This window comes from Sphaeramia orbicularis, chromosome 19 (assembly GCF_902148855.1).
Source record: "Sphaeramia orbicularis chromosome 19, fSphaOr1.1, whole genome shotgun sequence".
Taxonomy (NCBI): domain Eukaryota; kingdom Metazoa; phylum Chordata; class Actinopteri; order Kurtiformes; family Apogonidae; genus Sphaeramia; species Sphaeramia orbicularis.
The window spans coordinates 24,358,837-24,381,981 of record NC_043975.1 but is presented as its reverse complement, the minus strand read 5'-3'; the positions used below and the strand labels follow the sequence as shown (position 1 = coordinate 24,381,981).

At 38.9% G+C, this 23,145-nt stretch overlaps 1 protein-coding gene across 11 annotated transcripts in view; it reads left to right on the top strand.

Annotated features, from left to right (window-relative positions):
• The window catches only part of tanc2b (tetratricopeptide repeat, ankyrin repeat and coiled-coil containing 2b), a 178,639-nt gene that overhangs the window by 118,544 nt on the left and 36,950 nt on the right, over positions 1 to 23,145 (top strand). For 6 of the 11 annotated variants that reach the window (XM_030122662.1, XM_030122659.1, XM_030122657.1 and 3 more), the window contains 4 exons: positions 1,656 to 1,772; positions 7,309 to 7,457; positions 12,778 to 12,961; positions 16,144 to 16,392. In XM_030122662.1, the coding sequence (XP_029978522.1) occupies positions 1,656 to 1,772; positions 7,309 to 7,457; positions 12,778 to 12,961; positions 16,144 to 16,392 (699 nt within the window). Of the gene's footprint in view, positions 1 to 1,655; positions 1,773 to 2,170; positions 2,616 to 7,308; positions 7,458 to 12,777; positions 12,962 to 16,143; positions 16,393 to 23,145 lie in introns of those variants that run through there. The other 5 variants (XM_030122666.1, XM_030122660.1, XM_030122664.1 and 2 more) reach the window with 3 other exon arrangements.

Genomic DNA, 23,145 nt, shown 5'->3' with positions numbered 1-23,145 from the left:
AAATGTTTTCCAAAAGTCTTGAAGGACTTCCCAATAATGCTGAGCATTTGTTGGCCATCTGCGGTCCATCTCATGCCATTTAAATGAGAAGGTGAGTCCAAACTTTTGACTGGTAGTGTATATATAATGAAAACATAGAAAAGCGTACTCATTACGTTTTGAATACATACACAACAATTAAGTACATACATACATTGAGGATTTTTCTCTTTCTTTTTTCATACTTTTTTTGACAGATTTTATATTTTTTTAACTAACAATACAACGAAAATGCAAAGAGACACGGAGAGTATCAACAAGCACAGACAAGGAAGTATCAAAACTTAAAGTACAATGGTAACAAAGTGAGTCAGTGAGTCACAATATTATCCCATCATGATAAGAGGGTTGAGTTATCTTTGGTATCATCCTGTTTCAGTCCATGTCATATCATTCAGGTACATTCTCATGTTGCGTCAGATCATGTCTACTTGTACGGAATGGTTCCCCTATGACATCACTTTGCATGTATTGACAAAGCATAGAGTGGGCACCTGTACTTGTCTACTAGAACTGGCTGCTATATTTCAACAGAAGATTTTTCTCTTTCAACAAAACATGTCGCAAAATATAAAATATTGATATGTGAAATGGATGTAAAATTCACCAACACTATGTTACAAATAAAATTAATCTAGGCCTCAACTTTACTTTCATAGCTCTCATTTGTAGATTACATGTTTGATAAAATCATTAGATTAGATTAGATTAGATTAGATTAGATTAGATTAGATTAGACTTTATTGATCCCACAGTGGGGAAATTCAACAGTCAAGGTAGCAACAGAATAAAGTGCAAAAAAAAGTGTGTATGCATAAAGATAGTGCAATAAACAATATAAAATAATAATAATAGCAATAAGAACTATACAGACTATGTACATATACACAGTAAAAGATGGTGTTAGAGTTTCACCAGACTGCGTCATAAGTCTGGTTTTCTGGTCCATGTCACGCTTTTCACTCTCAAACAGACTTAGCCTCTCCTTTGGGTAGAGAGAGTCCTGCTGCTGTTCAGAATCACCTCATTCTGTGCAATCTTCCGTCTTCTCCATGTGTCTCATTCTCATGCAACACATTCTTTGTGAAAGAAGACAAAATACTGACCATGTGATGAAAAATATTGTAATTTTTTTGGCACAGTTAAATACAGTAGAGCACAATGAAACATGTATTGTCATCTTGGACATTACGTCGTGCACGGGGCTTTGAAAGTGCTTATTTTTCACCATTTTGGTTTAATGTCGTGTGGATATTTTCATATATCTAAGGTAGATTGGACTTCTGCAGTGTGCTCTGCGCAGTTCCTGAGTGCTGATGTTCCTCATGCTTTAGCTTTATTTGACCCAAGGCAAATAAAAACGGTCGACCTATGTGCCCATGTAAACCTTCAGGATGTTTTCATTTTATCAGTGTGCTGCTTCAAGTTCATAAGCTCTCTGTCTTCCTCCCTTTCTGTCCTGTCTCTGTCACCCCTCTCTTCCTCCTTGTCTTCCTCCATTTTCCTTATCTGTGTGTATCTGTGTGTATACATGTGTTGTTCGTTCTCTATCTGTGTGTGTGTGTATGTATGTATGTATGTATGTACGTATGCTTGTGTACGCTTTCTGCTCCCAGCCCCTCTGCGGAAAGCAAAGTTTGTGGAGAGCCCTCGCATTCCACAATCAGAGCTTGGCTCCCCTACACACACCTTCACCACTGCCAAGAATCCAGACCTGGACACATACTGCCCTGGTAAGTTTTTGGCCCGCTCATCCCTCATTTCGTTGTGTTTTTTGCATGTCAGTTCCTGTCTGTGCAGTGCTGTGAACATATGACACACAGAGGAGGAGAAAGAGGGAATGCGTCCCTGTTTACCAGTTCCTTTGGTCACGGTTGCATCTTTTAAAAAACATTGCACAAGTCATTAGTAAAATAGCTTTGCTGCTTCCCTCTATGTCCATCCTCATTGCCTCCTCTCCCTCCCTCTCTCTCTCTCTCTCTCTCTCTCTCTCTCTCTCCTTCTAATCCTCCCTTGCTGTTTTCTCACTCGGCTATGCTTCTCAGATGCAGAGCTTGTATAGTTGCCGCTACAGTTTCCTGTTAACTTCACAGTCGGAGTTTGCACAGTAATCCTGTGGACTGTCCGGATCTCCCTAAACCCCCAACCCTCATATCCATCCCTGTCACCCCCCCTCGTTCCTTGTTATCTCTCTCCCACCCCATCCTCTCCCTCTGTCTCCCTGCCCTGTGCACAGGGAGGACAGTAATGCGGGTCACCCAAGGATAGTGCTCTGCTGAGATTTGGTTCTAGTATATCTGCTTTCTCATCTCGCCTCTCCTTTCCTGTTGCCACTGGGAAATGGACTGTTAGCTTCCTGACCTGCCTTGTTTGCTCAGCTGCTGTCGACTGTTGCGGACCTCTCCACTTAGTGGGATGGTACTGCACCACCCCAGGGTTGGATGAAGACTTGGTTGATAGGGGCGGTCTTAAAGCCTAACTGGTGTAATTTAGGAAGAAAATGACCGACAGAGTACTACCACCCTTCTCCATCTGTCAGCCTCTTCTGCTGGGTCTCTGCTCAATGGGAGTGCTAAGTAGGTGATCTATCTGACATATAGATATATATTTAATGGTATTGTTTATCTCTGTATAGGTGTTTGTTGTCATATTCAATGATCTCTTTGGCTCTGTCACTTGGCTTTCTGCTGAATCTCATGAATAAAAACTGTTGTCCTTGGTATTATTTTGTATCAGTCCTGTGAAATAGCCTGTGGAATAACCTATCAGTGGAGATGAGCTGATAAGAGCTTCTGCAGAAGTGACGATTCAGGTTTGAAAAAGTAATCTCTACCACCACTGAGGCAGGAAAACAGTTGATTAGAAAACTGGAATGCCCTGCGCAGTAACAACCTGAACTGTTGAGGAACCAGTTGGGTGACATGACTTTGGACGAGGGTGAGGACTCGCACCTCCTAGGTGGACAGATGGACATCTTAGCTCTTAACAAGAGCTCCCAGGCACGAGTAACAGCAGGGCGATGACTTAAACATCTGATCTCATGCCAGTCCGCACTCAGCTGCTGCTCTCACTTTCGCCCAGAGGATGTCAGGTATCAGCTGATTTTAATGGCCTACAAAGAGATTGTGGACTCATAAATGTGGTGTGGAGATATTTTGTGAGATATCTTGTGAATTTCTCCACCACCTGTTCTCTATTTTATGGGCTGAAAGCTTTTCTAGTAATATTAAGATTCCTCTCAGTAAATTTTTTGTCCTGACTCCAAACTTTATAGTCGTAGTGTATGACACACCTGTTTGGTTTTGTTGGTGTCTGGAGTTATTCTTGTTAATTTAATTAGTTCCTTCTTTATGTAATCTTTCAGTTTGACTTTTGATTTCAGTCCAGTTTCACGTACTTTTACAACAATGTAAGTAGTTTTAGTTTTACAGTTATTTTATTACTTCAGGAATTGACTAGTTTTTATTTAATTTTGAGTTAGTATTAGTTTTTCCAGGTTTTGTGAGAAAAGCCTGGTTTATAAGATGAAAAAAGTAGAGTGAAAGAATGCATAACATCAAATGCAATTTAGAAAACATACTATGTACTGCCACTTTTTAAAAAATGTCATGTTCTGGTAAATTCCATTCATCCACTTTATTTGAAGTGATATGACAACCAGTGCAAGTCCCAGGGGAAGTTAATATTTGTATTTCAGTTGCAAAAATAATTTTTTTTTAAACCGCTAGTTTTACATTTAGTTTTCGTAAAGCACCGTAACCCTGGTTGGCATGTTGACAAAATGAACTCTGCACATCAGGAATGTGAAACTTATCTAGATGAGCCTTCATGTCGCTGCATTTCCGTCCACTGTAACGTGTGTTTTCTTTAGCTCTGAATTAGCTGGGGCTTTCTCTTGGTAGTTTTCTTTGTTTGAGCATTACGTGCCTGTAAAACTGTACATTACATTTTTATTGTGAAGAGGAATTTACTGTCTGTGGTCTTTTCCTGCTGAAGAATAGTGCAGGTACTGGGGAAATAGCAGCAGCCACATTGTGCAGTATGTGTTGTCTTACCTGTGTCCCAGGCCTATTAATACCCTCTCCTCTCCTGTCCAGTCCCCTGCTTGCAGCACACATGCTTCTCTTTCACTCTGAGTGCGTGAGGGCAGATCTGTGGATGGCCAGGGAGAAACAGATGCGCTTGCACTGAAACACATTCCTAGCTGTGCGCAAAGATAGTTGCTATGGCAACCATCTGTCTCCTTCTCAGCTCAGGAATCCAATGGAGAGGAGTGTGTGTGTCTGTGTATGCGTGTGTGTGTGTGTGTGTGTGTGTGTGTGTGTGTGTGTGTGTGTGTGTTGAGATGCATTTTATGCTTGTTTTTTCATATTCAAATTTTATCATTATGGACTGTATGGTGTCACTGTGATGAGAAATGCCTCAAGTTCCACTTATGAAGTGCGTTATGTGCTGAATGCTGTCATCCAGCTTTGAAGCCATCTAGATGTAAGGGTTCAGCAGCTTCAGTAAGAGGCAGTGAGTGTCATTGACATAATCTGTATTTAAAAAACAAAATACAGAGCTTCAAGGAGGAATAAATCAATATATGCAACCTCTACGTTATGGTAATGTAGTACGTATCTCCCTTGATAGCAGCTCATTTAATCTGATGAATATGTAAAAACAGACGTGCAAGTAGATAAGATGTAGATGGTGATTAAATGTGTCATCTCTTGACAATGTTTTGAAATACTGTTGTTTGTGGGACACTGCCCAAAACAACTGGATCTTAGCTATGTAGTAGGAGGAGCTGTGGAGTGTGACAGTTTAAAGATGTACAAAGGGATTGCCTGCATGTTTAGCTGAAGGGAGTTACTGAGGACTCCAGCATCCCCAGATTAGAGACTTTACTCCCACATCAAAAGAAGCACACATAAACTCCTTGCCTCTGCACATGGTTGTCCAACAGCTGGCTGACACAGAGATGCAGTAGTAAAGAACACAAAAAAGGAGAACGGAGACACAAGAGGAACTAAGGGGTAGAATGATAACAGATAGGAGCTGATAGAAAGCTTCAGCAGACAGACAACGATGCTGATTTTCAGAGGTAGAGCCTGAAAGTGAGATAAGTAGACAAAGACGCAAGTAAAAAGGAGCAGAAACGAACACAGAGAGCAAGAGAAAGACCCTGTTTGATCATGGCCACAGCCACAAAACCCTCAGGAGCAGTTGACTAATCAGTGCTAATGTATTCACTGCTTACTACTACCAGTCTGTCAACTGGGAAGCTCTCACTGCCTTCATGTCCAGACACCGAAGCAAACACACAGATGCAAATGCATGAGTAAACACTCAATTGTGTGCTTGCATACATTATTCTGAATTCATATAAAAGGCTCTGTGTTGCCAGTTGATGATTATTTTATCTTTGTCTGCTTTTTTTTTTTTCTTTTATTGACTGCTGTATCTCTGCTGCCCCCTGTGATTTAGATGTAAGGAGGTAGAAGTGTAATTCCATCACCCTACATCTTCTCCATTACTGCATTCAGCGCTGATCCTCAAGGGATGCTCTGGGATTCAGTGACCTTGGAGGCCCTCATAAATGCATTCTGCTCCATATTAAATGTATTCAGTCGCATCACTTAGCAGCTACGTCCACCTAATATGTGCTGTGATTACCTCATCATTGGCTGCTGTTGTGCATTTTTATTGACGCTTTGTAACATGTTATAGTCATTTACGTCACCTTTTTTTTCCTCAGAAGGTGCCCGTCTTTCTTACTCCGTCAGAACCTTGGAGTAAATGAAATGCGGATCCTGATAGCACACACTGCCTGTCCGTCCATGAGTGAATAGCGAAGGGAGTTTAGATTGCCTGTCTGTCTCCAGGTCTTGAACAACCGAGTGAGAGGCCACAGGCTTTAAGACAAGCTGTCTGTCTTCAGAGAGCTGGTGTGGTGGCTGCGCTGTCTAATGGTCGTCAGTCAAGACTTAGCGGCAGCTCCCTGCCAGTCTGGTCAGACCTGCCCTGCAGGAACGTGACAGAGAGGCGGAGAGAGAAAACTGGCCCTGCTGCTCGCTGTCTCTGCTGTTTATTTAACCACCAGCCTTCTCATACTGTTGTCCTCAGTGTCATTAATGTCTGGGCCAATTCAGAGGCTTATACATCCAATTACAGCTGTTTGTATTTAGTCACTAGTTACTCCTTTTGCCACCACATTGTGTTTGAGTAATTAGCGTGAGCTTTGTCTTCAGCAGCTTCAGTGTGGCACACCAGTGAATAAAGTGAGATTGAATTGAAATTGATATAGTAGATACCTCTGGGGCATGATAGCCAGGTGTTATTGAAAAACATGATACCACCGATGAGGGTTTGTTATGGGTGGAAAGTAACCAGGCAACGGAGCGACAAGATGAGACCATTAAAGGATTTTGTTTTGGGTCCCAGTGCACAGTTGGCAGCTGAAATCCCTTAGCTATACGGGTGTGTATTTGTGTGTGTATGTGTTTTGTTTGATCATCTGATCATCACGCAGGCTTATCCCGTTGTTTTTTTTCCCCCTTTCCTTTAAAGCAGAGAGCCTTTGTAAACAGGATCGAGAGGTGAATACACACCCGCCTTGTCTTGTAAAGTCACACTCCATTGCTCCCTCTCCTTTTCTCTCACACACTCAGGTGAAGGGCGTATCTCATTACGTCACATGAGCTCAATGCAGTGTGCGGTGTGATGAGTGGTGCGGAAGGAGCTGTCGTCAGTGTGGAAGGCTTTTGCTAGTCAGCGTAGAGGAGGTTTTTGGGAAATTGCTTAAGAGGATTCTCGTTGTTGGAGCTGAATGATCTTATGTGAGAAGACCAGCTGTTGTGGAATGTATCTGTAATGCACAGCTCTGAGCTAAAAGAAAACTCAGGTAGGGTGTCTCAGTTTGCTGTAGTGAGAGCAGGTACTCTGTCTCTTGTGTCTGGGTATGTTTTTGCTGCTGCTTTATGCAAAACAAGTTAAGCAGATATACTGTTTGTATACTGAAGAGATGCGGGTCATGATTTGCCTTCAGAATTGAACTGATGCCTTGAAATTACTTTTTTTTTGTACAAACATGGAAAAACAAGCTGTTTCTCTGTATCTGCCCACCACTGACACACATTCTTCTTCTTTTTTCTTCTCTCTGTCTCTTTTCTTGCTCACTTCTGTCTCCCCCGCGATCTCTCTCTTTCTCTCCTCCACCCTCCCCACCGTTTTCCTCCTCCTCTTCCTCTTCCTCCTCCTCCTCCTGTCTCTCTGCCTCTGCAGGGGAGTCAAGCCAGGAGCTGGGCCCCCCTCCGTCGGTGGATGAGGCAGCCAACACATTGATGACGCGCCTGGGTTTCCTTCTGGGAGACAAAGTGAGCGAGGGGCCAGCCGGTACCCAGTACAGCATGGAGGAACCCGAGGCGAGACAGGTAATGGTCTCGCTTCTTTCACACCTAAATTCAGGTGTGTGATTCAAGTTTATGTCTGAATCTGTCGAACATTTTCTCCTCTGGAAACATTTATGTCTGATTTTTGTTTGGATTGGCAAAAACTGACAGATTGAATGACAAGATGTAACTTAGTTTAGCTCAACTTTATTTATAAAGCACTTTAAAAACAACACAGTTGGCCAAAGTACGGTACACAGACATAAAAACAAATAAAAACTCTCACACTTAAAAGCTAAAAGCCAAAGTTGTTGGTGTAGGTTCTCATTTGTCCAGGTCATCATTCTTAAAAGCCAAAGAGCCAAAAAGCCAAAGGGAAAAAATATGTTTTAAGAGAGGATTTAAAAACAGAAATTGAGTCAGTAGTTTAAAGCTACAAGAGTTTCTATAAACATACTTTTATGGAAATTTTTTACATTTAAAGGTTGCGTCTGTGAGATTTAATGACATCAGCTGGAGAAGTGGTGGATTACAACCATATAAATGCCCCTCACCCTCTCCTATAGTGGCCTCATAAATCTCTACATAGTGTTTGATTATGGACTGGAGGTACTAGCCCCTCCACTAAAACACACCGTAATGCTTGATGCCACTATTTATTTTGCTATTACACTGTTAATTACACCTTTACATAGCATAGCCTGTATTACCACCTTCTGACAACACTATACAGCATGGTTTATTGGCTCCAAGGCACTTGATGCAGTAAGCCTAATTTTCATTTTTCAACTTTTTAAAAGTTTGCTTCAGAGTAACTCAGTAATTTAATGTGGAAGCATGGATATGGAGTCATGATGTCATTATATGGATGTACTTTAGATCAACTTAAAGGATTTTCTGGGGTCGTCGGAGACTGCAAATAAGGCACTGACTTCAAAAACATACTCGAGTTTTATTCTTCATCACCCCCTGTCTTATTGATCTGGTTTAATCTCATTTAATTGTCGTATTGTTGATGTGATTTTTGACGTTTTATTTAGAGAGACTGTGCTTTAGAACTTGAACAAATACAGAAACTGTCTGATTTGATCTCTTTTGACATTTATCTTCTTCTTACCCTTGTTTACACTTGGTTCTGACAGATCTTTGGACGTCTGAATAGCCAGATCAAAAGGCTTCTCAGTAAATTGCCTTCAGACACCAACACGCTTTAGATTTAGATTTGATCTGTATCTCTCCATCAAGTTCTACATGTCTACCCATCTAATTAGGCTTTATATAACTTTACAAATAATTTAATTATTTATTCCGTTGCATGCCTTTACATTTGGCTGTTTCTACGAGGTTCCTCCAGTTATTAAGATGCAGGTTAAGCTTAATATTTCTTTCTTCCACCATAGCCTTTCTATTTGTGAACTTGGCAGTTGTGCAACAAACAGCTCTTGGCACAGTGGGCATGCTCTAAGCTTTGCAGCAGATGCCCTGGTTTCTACTCCTAAACCTGATTTGACAGGTATGAATTTTCTGAAAAGAAGCAGGAAAACAGTTTCATTGGAGTTAGAAAAAAAAAACAGGGATGCAAGGGGGCAAAAACCTGTTGCTGAAGCATTTCAAGCAGGCCGAGGTATGGGTTTGCACTAAAGCAGTGTGGATAAGCGATTAGACTGATGGACTGACTGTGCTTGATGTGAGCGCTGCTGTAGCAGTGGGGGTGTATAAATTGAGAGAGGTTTATTCAAGCGACTCTTTTTAGAGATGTGACTCATACTAGCACCCCGCTGCATCGTGCACACAGTACAAACTTATTATTTTAGATATCTGCCCCAAATACTGTTGTTTTGATTGCAATTTGTTTGATTTGTTAACCACCAAAATGGCAAAAGTGAGTGCCTCAAGACATATATGAATTATTAAAAGACTCAGAATTGGCTTCTCTTGTAATTTTTCTAATTTACTTGGCATGTATTAGCATCCAGTAAAGGCAGTAAGTGGAGTAATTCAGTGACATAGACACAATAACTACAGGTCTTTTGCATCTGTAATATCTTATATGGTTAATTCTTAGTTGGTGTCTTTCTGCAAGACCTCTCAACTGACAGAGCAAGGTGACCTTAACTCTCAGAGATTGCAGTTAATTGCCCTCATGTTCTTGCTCCCTGAATAGGTGCAATGTTAGAAATTCAATCTAATTTTTGAGTAGTGTTTAAGGTCAGACCAGCTCACACTGGGGTTCATTAGCGTAGCAGATAGAGGTGAAGTGTCACTGTGGGTGCACAGAGATTTGAAAGTTTATTTGTTCTTCTATGACCTAACATGTTTTTGAGAATAAAAGTGGTAAAAGTGGTGGACTCGTTGATGACAACAAAGCAGGCCGTGATAATGTATCCTGAACTGCAAATTAAACTGGGCCTGGTGTTTTCCAAAGCATCGCTTTGCACGTCCCGAAGTGTTCACTACAAGTCTGACCTGAACTCATCAAGAGCGCAGTTAAGGCCAGACCTCCATGTTTGTTTCAGTGTGTGATAAACATACTTAGTCATAACCCGGTTTTCCTTGTGTTTTCTCATTATCATAGATTTTCCATGTCTTTTCAGTTTGTGTATTTCTGTGAGAGCGCATCAGTGGGTGTTCGCAGCAGCAGATTAGACGCAGCAGAGTGTTTTTATTTTGTCCCCTGTGGTCTCATGTCTCCTAACCTGAACTGACACAGAAGAGGGTCACTGCAGGGTGCCAAAACAAACGCATGCTACTGGGAAAAAAATATGTATTCATGTTTTCTACTCTGTGATCATGTAGATGAAGAGGGAAAATAATTCAATTTGAGGGGTGAGATACTATGGGCTCCTCGTGACAAGGCCATGTTTTTGTTTAGATAGAATCACATAATAAAATAAGCTCCCCTTTAAGATCCCCACAAACGTAAAATCACAAATGCACCATGAGACTACACAAAGTCTTATTTCTAGACCTACATTATGTAACATTTCCACATTAAATATATAAAAACCACAGGTGCTTTGTGGTTTTTGTGTATAATGTTTGCAACAATGTTAAAAAAAAAATCTGTACTAACATTCAGTGCAGGTTTCATGTGGTGATTTGCCAACAATGTCATATCCCCTTCACTGATGTTAACAGGAAGGTTGACTTGTTACTATTTTAGAATGAAATTACATAATATCAATATACGTCATTGAATTTAAATATAAATAAAACTAAATACTTTACCTCATCTTTAACCCATAAAGACCCAGTGGTACTTTTGTAGAAGTTCCTGAACCATTTTTTAGTGATTTCTCACCATTTATTCTAATATGCTCTGTAGTTTGCATTTTTCAGTGTAAAGCATGTATTTTCCTATATTGAATTCACTGATCATGTAGATGTTAATAACAGCTCAGACTGAAGTTGAGGGTTATTATATCAGGAACAGAGAAAACTGAAGGAAAAAGTGACTTTTTCAGTAAAATTTATCATTAATTGAACACAAAACCCAGTTTCTCCATCCACTGTCATTGATTCAACTCCATGGGTTTTACTGGTGAATCAGTGTTGTAGAAGATGACAGTATTCCCATGTTCACTACAGAGCCTCTGAACATCCAAATAGGTCATATCTGATGACCATGAAAAGACGACAAACTGCATTTTACACAAATTTTTGACATATATTGATAGGATTACTGGATCAACAGGTGTTAAACAGTTTACATCAGTTTTTGTCGATGCTGGATGTTTAGGTCGTTATTGGTTAAATGTGATATCTGCTTAAGTAACATCTTAAAGATGTGAATCAACAGCTCCTATGCTTTGTCATGGCATCATCAAACTAAGGCGACTTTCACATAAAGTGACCGAATCTGATCTTTCTGCTCATATGTGGTTCAGATCTTTTTCCTCATCACAGTGTGAACAGTGTAAATCACATTGAATCTGATCTGTTTGATTCTGATCTTGGTCACATCTATATATGATCCTGAACCAGATACAAATCTTTTTTAATGACCCTGTTTACAAGACCAGTGTACGTACGTATACAGTGATGGTTGACTCAAACTTACTGTTACGGTTTTTTGCTCACATTTGACTACATCGCTTCTGTTTTGCATGATTTTTTTTTTTTTTAAATACATGTTCAGATGGTCAAGAATGAAATAAATCAGATTAATGGGTTTACATGCACAAAGACATTGGAGTATTGGGGAGAAATCTAGGCATGTTAATCTGATTTGTAATAATCATACAACTGCAAAAACGCATAACTTTAATAGATAAAGCACATCAGATTATGCCATTTGCATGATCAGTTGAATAATCTGATCTTCAGAAATTGCAAAATGATCAGATTTGTAGTGCGTATGTAAATGGACTTAGTGTTACATTAGTCTTAACTGTTAGATCAGAATTCTTCTGGCTTTTACATCACTTTAAGTAGAGATTCATCACAGCTCTGCATTGGAGAGAATCACTCATGTGCCATGTTTTAAGTCATTCAGATATAACATTTACTTGAATGCAGCAGCAAAATTAATCCAAAACTTCATCTATAATACTTAAAAAACAGACACTAACCATTTGAATGTGACTATTGACTATTGTTCATATTTTATTTTAAAGTATAGTCTTTGTTGCAGTTTTACCTTTGGTGAAGTATTGTCATTGTCAGTATTAGTGCCTTTAATCCACATGTTCACACTGGAATCTGTCACTGGCCTCATTTTAAAAAGTAGTCGAATGGAAATAGAAAACCCACATCTGAGCAGTAAATCAGAATTGAGCACCTAGGGTGGCAGTGTAAACATAGCCTAACTAATTGACTAGGAATCTCCTAACGGTAGAAATTACATACTATGCTTATAAAACACATACAATAACACTTTATATCCCTAATTTAAAGATGCTTCTACAACTTTGTGATGCTGCTCTGTGGTTTAAATTAGGTTTGTCCTCACACACCCCACTGCACATTTTATTGTAAGATAGATTTGGAAATTGATTACTACATTGATGTTGCTACTTACAAATGCTGTTCCCCATTAATTTATGCTGTAAGTCTTTATAGTTCTTGTAGCTTTGTCTTGTTTGTGAATCTGTAGAAGGTTATTGTTTTTGTAAAACAGGCTAACCCTGACCCTACAAATTGTTAGTTATTGTGATATCTATGTGTGATATCTAAGGAGGACTGACACCATGCGGGCAACACTGCAGGAACATTTGAAAACAATAATACTGAAGTGACAATTTCCTCTGTATGAGTCAAACATTGAAAGTTCAACTGCCGCTTTTTCAAAAAAATATGTTCAACTGATGGCGTTCTTGGAAACCAAACACAGCATTTAAAAGTGTTTGTTTGTGTCTGTCAGGTCCAGAACCAGAGGATCAGCCCGTGCTCCACCCTGACCAGCAGCACTGCCTCCCCCCCTGCAGGCAGCCCCTGCTCCACCCTTCCCCCTACCATGCCCGGCCAGGCTGGCAACAGGGACTGCGCCTACGGTTCTGTCACCAGTCCCACCTCAACACTGGAGAGCAGGGACAGCGGGATTATTGGTACGAAACACACAAAAACACACAATGAGAGCACCTAGCGAGACAGTGGAATGTAGAATATAGAATTACTCCTACCATTTTATTAGATTTGTTGGTGGTTTGTTTAGTATTTTATGTATATCTAAGTCCTTGGAGTTCAAGCCGCTGCCAGTGATGTCAGAGGAGTTAATCTGAATCAATAGAGATAGATTTCAGAGTATAAAGGTCAAAAGCAAAGAAGTAATATTTTTTTCTGAAGCCAAATAAAAACAAGTGAGTTTTAGTGTGTTATTTAAAAAAAAAAAAAAAAAAAAGATGCAGGTACCTGAGCTGCTCGGGCAGGTTAATCTGAAATCTAAGATCCCTGACATTTAAACATTATGACAGTCAGTGGGAACATGCCTGGGGTTGGAGCTTGGTTCCTATGGGCCAAAAAAGCTGTGGTTTAGCTCAGTTAGCTTCTCTCAGGGTGCTGTTACACTGGTTAATTCAACTCTGAGAGTGCATTTCTCATGTGCAGTCAGGAATGTAATCTGAGCAATTCCTGATGACATATTTTGCATTGTTGGCACAAAAACATAAGACCTAGATGGACAGAGAAAAAGTTACTCCCCAGATTGATTCAAAACAACAGTAACGAAGCCTACAATAAAAATGAAGAGTGAGGAAAGTCAAGCTTAAAAAGAAAATCATCCAAAAGTATGACAGACACATGATTTCTGACAGTAAATCTAGTTTCAAAGAATTTTTTCATTTTGCATTTAAAATGTAACTTTAGCCCTGTTCTGTGTCTCCACCGAGTCAGAAAGGGGTTAGAGTTTAGCGATCATTGTCCAGGTGTGGATGTGGGACAGGAGTAGTTCAGGGACATCTGTATGACAGAGAATTACAAGATGAAGATGATGAACAGCCATATGAGCCTCTGAAGGCTTTAGTTAAATTTACATTTTTGTACTGGTTTTACCACCCAATAAGGGCCCACCTAAAAAAATATCTATATGCATATACTGTATATTTTAAGCTTCATTGGTGGCCACATTATTAGACCACCTGACAGATCTGAAAATACTGATATTTGTTTTTCCTCCAAAACATGATTTCATTTCATAATGTTTATAAATCATGCAGATGGTTGCTTTGAGCACAACAAATATCAGATGAAATGAGTCCTAGTGTTTTTATCCACTTTTAATTGTAATATTGCCTTAATGAGCAGGAAAGGCTTAATACATTCAACAGAATCACACAGCTGTGTCCTAAGACTCTCTTATTATCATCAATTTAACCATAATCGCATTTGACAATGATACACAAGGAATTTGGCGGCTTCTGTGAAGGAAGATGATTGTGTGACATTGACACTGAAATGAACCAAGCTTTTTTTGGAAGGAAAATCACCTAAATCTCTATTCTAAGGTTTGTAGAGTATAATAATGACTTTGTAGATATTTCGTAACTCTATGCGCTTTTTCTCACTGTCATAAAGTCCTTAAACCTATCAAACTCCCACAACAAAAACAGCAATTCTGTAGTCTGGGTAGTTCTGTCGCTCTGTTTCATTAGATTATTTTGGATTTGACTCCATAAACAGATTAACTGTTTATAACAACAGAACACATGTGAGGTGTTAACATTGATTGATTTACTTTTTTTTATATATATACTTTTTAAAATTTGTTTTATCAACAGGCAATACAACACAGAAACTAGGGGTCACTGATTGAACACAAGATATTTAAATGACAGACAGTAGTAATTATGCATTTTTTTGTTTATAGTCCAGCCATTTTCTCCAGTGCTTTATGAAGATATGTTCCTTGAGCCGTAGTAGATTTCCTCTATTATAGATAGCCACTGATCCTCACAGGGTGCATCACTTTTGAGCCAGTTCCTTGTAATGGCCTTTTTGGAAGCAATTATAAGAATTTTAAAGAGTTATTTGTCTTCTATCACTAATACATCTCCAGGTAGCAGTCCCAGCAAAAAAATCTTGGGGTCCTTAGGTAGTGTGAAGGATTTACTTTTTTATACACTCACAGTCAGTGAAAACTTTTGAGACCGTATTTTTTGACATAATTTTCATTTTGAAACCCTAAACTGGAATTTTTTCATATGAATCATTTGTTTAGGATATTGGCATACAGAAACAAAAATCTAAAGTTTCAAGAATAATTTCAAAACAAAAAACTTAACAAAAGAAAATGGCACCTGCTAAACACAAAGTCACAACAGAAGCGGTCCTGGTCGGGAGTTGTCGCTCTCTCTCGCCCTGGATGCGGTCTATTGTCAACAGAGCCTGTCGTGTTGTGGCGTTCAACCAGGTTTCTGATTGTGGGTTGGGAACAGCCCATACCCCTGGCTATATCACTGTAGCTGAAACCAGCCTCCACCATACCCAGTGCCCGGACATGTTCACGTGATAGACGTGGCATGATCCCGTTCACTGGACTAACAATGGTGGCCTTTTTTAGGCCTTTATATAGGCCTTCAAAACCAATCCTCAAATTGTGCAGATACCCACTGAGTATTGGTCAATGTGTATTTGGTCCGCTTTTTCAAAGAGACCAACCCATGTGCAATGAACCGTGACACCATGACAACTCATCATTATCTCAACTACCCGAGCACTAAGTCATCAATAAATCCACAATGAATAATTACAACCCCCCTACAAGTACAAATATGCATACATTTCTACCTCAAAGTTTCTATTGACTGTCAGTATATATCCAAGTTCCATACTAAAATAACACAAACAGTTTCTCATGAAATGGATGGAAAGGCTCAAAAAGCTTTTCAAACAGGAAGTAGTTATTTGTATATTTCTATGTGCCTTATTGTCAACATTAATGGATTTCACTGTAATTGAATTATATGATTTTGTTTACACTTAAAAAAGCTGTTTGTATGTCTTTATAAGTTTGATAAGTTTTCGCGCTGTGAGCCACTCATTTGTGAATCTTAGCTAACATCTTTTTAAGCTTACGACTGTCTAGGTTGCTGACGTCCATGATAACAGTGTAAAGTGATTTCTGTGTCGTGAAATCAGTTTGGTTTTTGGTTTTCTTTTGCTCCTGGTGGTAGCAATACCTACATCTGTCGTAGAAATGCAGCTAATGACTAGCCTGAACATCAACATAGACCTAAACATAACCTTAACATGAACCTTTAATAAATGAAGTGTGATTTTCTTTCTGTTCCAGCTACATTGACCAGCTATTCAGAGAACATGGAGCGAGGCAGTAAATACGGCGAGGGATCCCGGGGAAACCTGAAGCTTTGGCAATCCCAGAAATCAGGCATGGACTCGTTTCTGTACAGGGTGGATGAAAACATGACTGCCTCCACCTACAGCCTCAACAAAATTCCTGAACGCAACCTTGAGAGCATGTCCTCCCACTCTGCCCACTCCATCCCTCTGTACCTCATGCCCCGCCCTAATTCCGTGGCTGGTGAGTCCCTTCCTCTTTCCCCTATAAGATCCTATGGAAATAAGAAAGGAGACAAAGATCTGTGAGGAAATAAAGGGTTTATCTCCTATCTGTACCTACCTGGCCCATTTTCCTAGACTTACTCAGAAGTTGTTAAATTTTTTATTCCAAGAAGGATCCATCTTATGATGCCATATATTGATATTCTCCAAGTATCTAAACCTCCAGATGCTGCCACTGAAGTCACTCCCTTTTGCCATCACCTTAACATTAAAGCTCTTATGCAATTTTATCAACTTATACATCATTCATGCTTATAATACTTAAATAGAGCCTTTAATACGTATCCAGCTCCATATAATGACCAAACATGACCTTTGACCTGAACTCATTTGAATATCATGTTGGAAAATACAGCAAAATCATTAGGTTTGACTTTTAAAATCTAAAATAACATTCTTGCCCACCTTGTAGATTCTATTGCTTGACATATGTTAAACCCACTATATTTATGCATAGAATATATCAAGCTTTAGAATCAACGAGGAGAAGATGTTCAATTTTAAGGCAAATTAACAAGGTTTAAAAATTATACATTACATACATATGTGAATGGAACATCCCAACTGATCACCTAAACATGTCTCAAAGAAATATGAAAAGAATATAGTTTTGTCGCTTAATAAATGTACCATCTACTTTTTCTTACCATACATAGTCTTATTTCTTAGTTTTACACACATTATCAGGCTAAAAGGGGTCAGTTTTGGAGATGCTTTAAATTGCTGTTTTGCTTTAGTAACTGAGTCATGCATCACTGAATATGGTCCGAAATTATTTTCTAGACATAATTATGAACTTGCCAGACACACCTATTTTTAAAATAAATCCAAAGTGGGCAAAACAGATAGGAGATCAGAACCTGTCTTTATAAAACGGTGTGTGGATGTGCACTATACATCCCAAATTTTAGTTTTCTGTCTATAAAATTGGATGCGGTCTTCGTCATTCTGTCTCATCTTTGGCAGTAACTTGAATTTAACTTGTTTCAATCTTTGTCTCCTTAGTTTAATTTTGGCCCGACCCTGATCCTGATCCACAATGATTTTGTCTCTGAGTATTCTGATCAGAAATATCACAATTTCCTGAATCACTTTTTTAAACTGGTACATGCAAATATTAGTATTTAGACATTACGACCCCAATTTCCTCATGACTATATCTGCTTTAAAATTTACAGCGAATCATATTGGGTTTGATAGTCCCAACGACATTACTTCTGTAATTGTATCAGCGCTAAAAGCCTTGATAGAGCGAGGCATATCATAGGCTTACCTCCATCCCTGCAGCTAAATTACTTGTACCAACCTGAATCCCCAACCACATCTCTCTCTGGACTGGGGAAATTAGGAATACATTAGCCTAAACTTTCTAAAATGTGAGAGTCATCCAAGAACGAGCTCACTGGTGGTTTGACTTATTATATTCATACGACATTATTGTCATTTTAATTGCTTTTCCTAATATCTAGGAAGGAAATGACTAATGTTTTTAAATTTCTTCTGGTTATATTGAAATTTCGGGTGGCTGAAAATCCGCAGTGGTATTTTGTTAAACTCTCACAGCCCTCTGGTATGGATTCAGACCACAGCACAGAATAATATAGTCTGGGAAAACAGCCTCAGCAGATGAATACTGCAGTTGGAGGAGTATCACAAAGGAAAACTGGCATTTGTGTTGCTGACAGAGGTCTTATTGATGTGTGTTTATTATTGTAGGCTACTGCGGCCGCAAAACAGAGTCCCAAAAGTAATGGTAAATATATTAGGAAAAATGTCCGTTTCATAACACTGAGGCAGTCCTAATGGGTCTGATTGTATTATTGTTCTCTTCATCAGAGTGGCTGTTACAGATGATGAGCTCTATCATGTACTTCTCTCACTCCCACGGAAAAACTGTATATATAGACACGCATATATTTCTCACTAAACACCATATTATGCCAGACAAGGCCCGTCGCTGCAGCTATGACCCTCTCTTTATGCTGGTCATGTTCTGCTGTTTGACACTGCTGTCTGGCAGCTCAGCGGCTCTGTAGGGTTTAGAGATTCACCCTCGATCTTATCTCCACCCCTCAATACCCAGACCTTCAAAGGAGTTTGGAGCTAGAGACAGCTTAAAAGACGCACTATAAGCTGCAGATGATGCAAAAAATAAAATAAAGAGAGGGAGTAAGGAGGCAGCGGGAGAAAGCTTAACAGAAAAAAGATGATTTTTATAAAGGCGTTTACTGTTTGTTTGTCAGGAACAGGGATTCCATATTGTGGAGAGGGAGATGGATACATGCGGAAGAGGAGTGAAAGAAGGAGAGTTTCATAATCTCTCCCTCTCCCTCTCTCCTCCACAAAGAATTATTAGATGATGTAGGGATGGGAGGCAAGCACAGGCTGAGGATTGGCTGGGCTCGCACAGCAGTGGAACATCAAAGCCCCAGGCATTAACCGTTTCTATCCCCCAGAGTGACAGAGAGACTCGCTTTGATGTGTGGAGAGGGAAAGGGAGAGATCTGGAGCGAGAGCAGAAGGCGACTGGGGAGGGAAAACAAGAAGTGAGGGAGGGGGCTACTCTGTTACCTAATGAAGCCAGTGCGTCGGTAGAGCTGAGGACGGATCGAATAGAAAGAGTAACCTGATTACTTCTCTCACCTCCTTCGAGGTACTTATGGTGTTCATCATTTAAAGGTTCAATATGTAAAATTCATGCCATGTGAAGTTTATATTTGGCATAATTCTTTTGTTAAATAATACATTTCCTAAGATAACAACTATCTCAGCTACCAACATCCAAGAAAAGAGTCTGTACACTGATTTCTAACCTACAGTGTTTTTTTTTTTTGTTTCCATTTTTCATAACACGAGCTTCTATTAGCTTTGATTTGCGTTTCCAATCCAATTCAAACCAACTTTATTTGTAAAGCATTTTAAAACAACCACAGTGGACCAAAGTCCTGTACAGAAAAATAAATGAAAAACAAAATAACAGAGTAAAATTCAAGAATAGATTAAAAGATATAGAACAACTGTAAAAAATTAATTAATTAAATAAATAAATACATAAAAATAAAGAAGAATGTAAGTAAAAATACAGAAGAATGTTAGCTGTACAGTAAGCTAACATCAGCCAAAATTATGAAAAATAAATAGAAAAATAAAGATTAAGAACCCCTTTTTCAAGGGAGTCCTGGCTAAGGTTATTATCGTTAACGAAAACTAACGAAATGACGAAAACTAGAACTGAAAAAACATTTTTGTTGACTGAAATAAATATAAACTATAATTAAAAGAAAAAAATGAAAACTAACTGAAACTGTATTGTGCGCTTACAAAACTAACTAAAACGTATAAAAATTATGGATAAAATTCCCTTCGTTTTCATCTTTGTTAACGTCAGATTGATACAAAAGCGATTTTTTTTTCGCTCCAGCAATTTTAGCTAGCGGCACCATCACTTCTCGTCACTTGTCATTTAGAGTCGTCTTCTCGTCCCCGCTCTACCTGGAAACATGGAGACTAAAGTTGGGAGAAAGCAGCAGAGTCCTGTCTGGGATTTATTTGAATACAACGGCGAAAAAGATAAAAGATATAAAAAACACTAAAACTGAACTAAAACTAAGCATTTAGAAAAAAAAAGAAAACGAATAAAAACTAACAAACCTGCTCTAAAAACTAATTAAAACTAACTGAATTAGAGAAAAAAAAGTCAAACCAAACTAAACTAAACTATAATGAAAAATCCAAAACTATCATAACCTTAGTCCTGGCCAAAATAGTAAATACAAAACAGTTAAAGAATTACACAGAACACAAGCGTAAGACAAATAAAAGAAAAAAAGACTTTATTATGAAAAACAAGTGCACGTTGTGGATTCGGGCTTCCAGAATGCAAAATTTGGATTTCAAAGCACTCAGCTTCCATTCCTTCTGTAACATATTCCATGCTTAAGGTGCAGAGTGGACGAAAGCTCTTTTATCCAATTCTGTAAGGGCATATGGAACAGAAAGCAACAAATGATCTTGTGAAGGGAAAGAATAAGGATCAGCATTTCTCTGTGCAATTAAAGTATAAATGTAGACAGACAGTAGTCCAAGTATTGCCTTATATATGAAAGTATACCAGTGACTGATCCTTTGGGTGGCCAGAGCAGACTGTTCCATCTGAGAGTATAACTCACAGCGACACTGCAATTAGTAGTAAACCTCCAAGAAGCATGATAAACAACGTCAGTTAACTCTCCTGTCGGTGACTCCGATCATGGTGCTGATGAAGATCTGGAGTTTGTCCCTGAGTGCCGTCAATAGCAGCTCATGGGTCCTAACGTGTGCTAATGCTAATGCTAGGTACTGTGTGTGTGTATGTATTAGGATGAGTAAAATGCAATGAGACCCAATTTCCCTGTAGGGATAATAAAGCGAGTTAACCTTTCAAACATCCAGAGTCCATCACAAACTGAACATAAAGAGAGGTGAAGTCCCGCCCCTTCTGCTTGTGCTCCATGAGATTTTATTTAGGAAATAGTCATAATTTTTGATGCCTTTTGAATCCCTCCACCATTTACACATACGATGCTTCTCACTTTAAAAGACAATTTTACCAGTCAAGAAAAGTCACAATCCGATGTAAAACTGTTGAAGTATCAGACTGCAAAAATATGTAAAAAGAAAGACTACACACCCAAATGTCAGGGAGGTGAAGGTATCGCAACACTGGCTCCATGATCTGTTCAGAGCTGGTTAAGATGTCTGCATGGCTCTGACATGGCCAAAAGTAGTGATTTTCACTTTTTTTTATAACAGTTGTTCACGTAAATTTTGGAGAATAAGGTGAAATTTGCAGAGGCTGAGCCATTTCATGCAAAAGTAGATGTTTCTCTACTATCATTAGCACAAATTTACCACTTTCTGGACTTAAAATAATAATAATAATAATAATAATAATAATAGTCGTATCATATGTATAAATGGTGGTACAAATCAGATAGGAGCAAAACAATATTTGTCTCTCACCATTGACTACTGTTCATATATTTTCTGCAGTTCAATCCCATGGGGCACAGCAGCAGGAGCAGGACTTTGGTACTCTATAAGCATTCATAAATCTTACATATTGAACCTTTAAGCTTTCTTTTAGTGAACTCTGTAAATACAGAGCATTGACCAGAGGCTTTTTATGCTCATTCGCTGCCAAAAAACCTATACCATCAGCTGTTGGAGGTTACATAGCAAGAGTGATGATAGATTTATCATCCATTAAATCATACAAAACACTTTTTTTTTTATCTCTGTTTTGTTTTTATTTCTTTAAGTTCTGTGGAAGCAATGCTTATTTTCATAGATGGTGTTAACATGTACCAGTATCTCAGTTTTGAGGTCTTTCCTGGTTTGATTATATTTTGGAGAGTGCATTTTCATGGAAGCAGACAAACCTTGTCATTCATATTCCTGTATACATGATCAATACTAGTATCCTGGTAACTAATTGTTAACTATTTTGTGAAGCTGCACGTTTGCTGGTAGTTGGCAGAAACTGGAATAAGATGTATACATGCAGCAATGTCCTGCTGCAGCCAGCATTTCTCAAAAAGCTGTGATATTAGCCTGTCCAGTTTCCTGAAATATGATGTTACAAAGACAAACATAAAAATGGGATTCTTCAAAAACTTGATCATGTCCTGGATGCTCACATCCCTGTAAATACTCCTATAGTTTTCATATATGTTTTCAGAGACATTATAAAACTACCGGAGTCTCTAAATGCAATAAACATCACTACATCATCATAACAATAAAGAAACAATGTGTTTTTAATAGACTTGTCTCAAACTAACTTACACTTACTTTGACTCATTAATTTAAAGTCCTGGGTAAGTGACACCAAAACACTGTCTAGAAAACAGGTATTAATTTACATTTTAAAAACTGAAATGAACTGACCTTTTAAAACAGCTGTAATGCCTTGTAAGTCTTACCAAACGGAGCCTCAGTATGTCACCTTTTCCATACATTGTGAACTGCATAATCAGACAAAGACAAAAAGATTATTAAAGACAGTCATAGATTCCGAGGACACCCTCCACATTCTCTAAATTCACTAAATTAAGATAAGAGCTCGTCCGAGATAACATTTTTCAATTTTCAAGGGCGGACAAGTCTCATTGATTTCCTTTTCCCCAGTATTTTCCTGATTTCCTCTGTGTCTCCGGTCCCACCTCTACTCACGGATTCTGTGTAATACCCGGAAATTTTATTGTTTAAATATGAAGACCTTCATTGTTTATCGCTTAAAGTCATCTCTGGGAGATGAGAGTGTGGTGAGGCGTTTGGAGCACCAGCAGCTACCTCATATCAGAGATGACTTGTGGGCTCCCTGGCTGATACTGTGACTGGTTTGGACGACAGCCCAGCTGGTCTTACTATGTGTGTGTGTGCATGTGTTTATGCGCATGCGTTCATCTAACAGTCACTCTTAAACAGGAAGTGTTTGAAGTTTTCTTTTTTTACTCACTCCATACCGTTTCTCTTTCATGCTGTTTCCCCCCTTTTTATTTCTTTTTACTATGTGTGCAGTCTCAGCGCATTGGCACAGAACCTGTGAATGTGATCCCCAGCAGCCTGCTGCATTGCAGATAGAGATGATGAGCACAGAGATTTCAGTCTTCAGATTCAAATACAGTTGAAAGAGTGGGGGGAAAAAAAACGATTGTTCAGTTCCATAGCC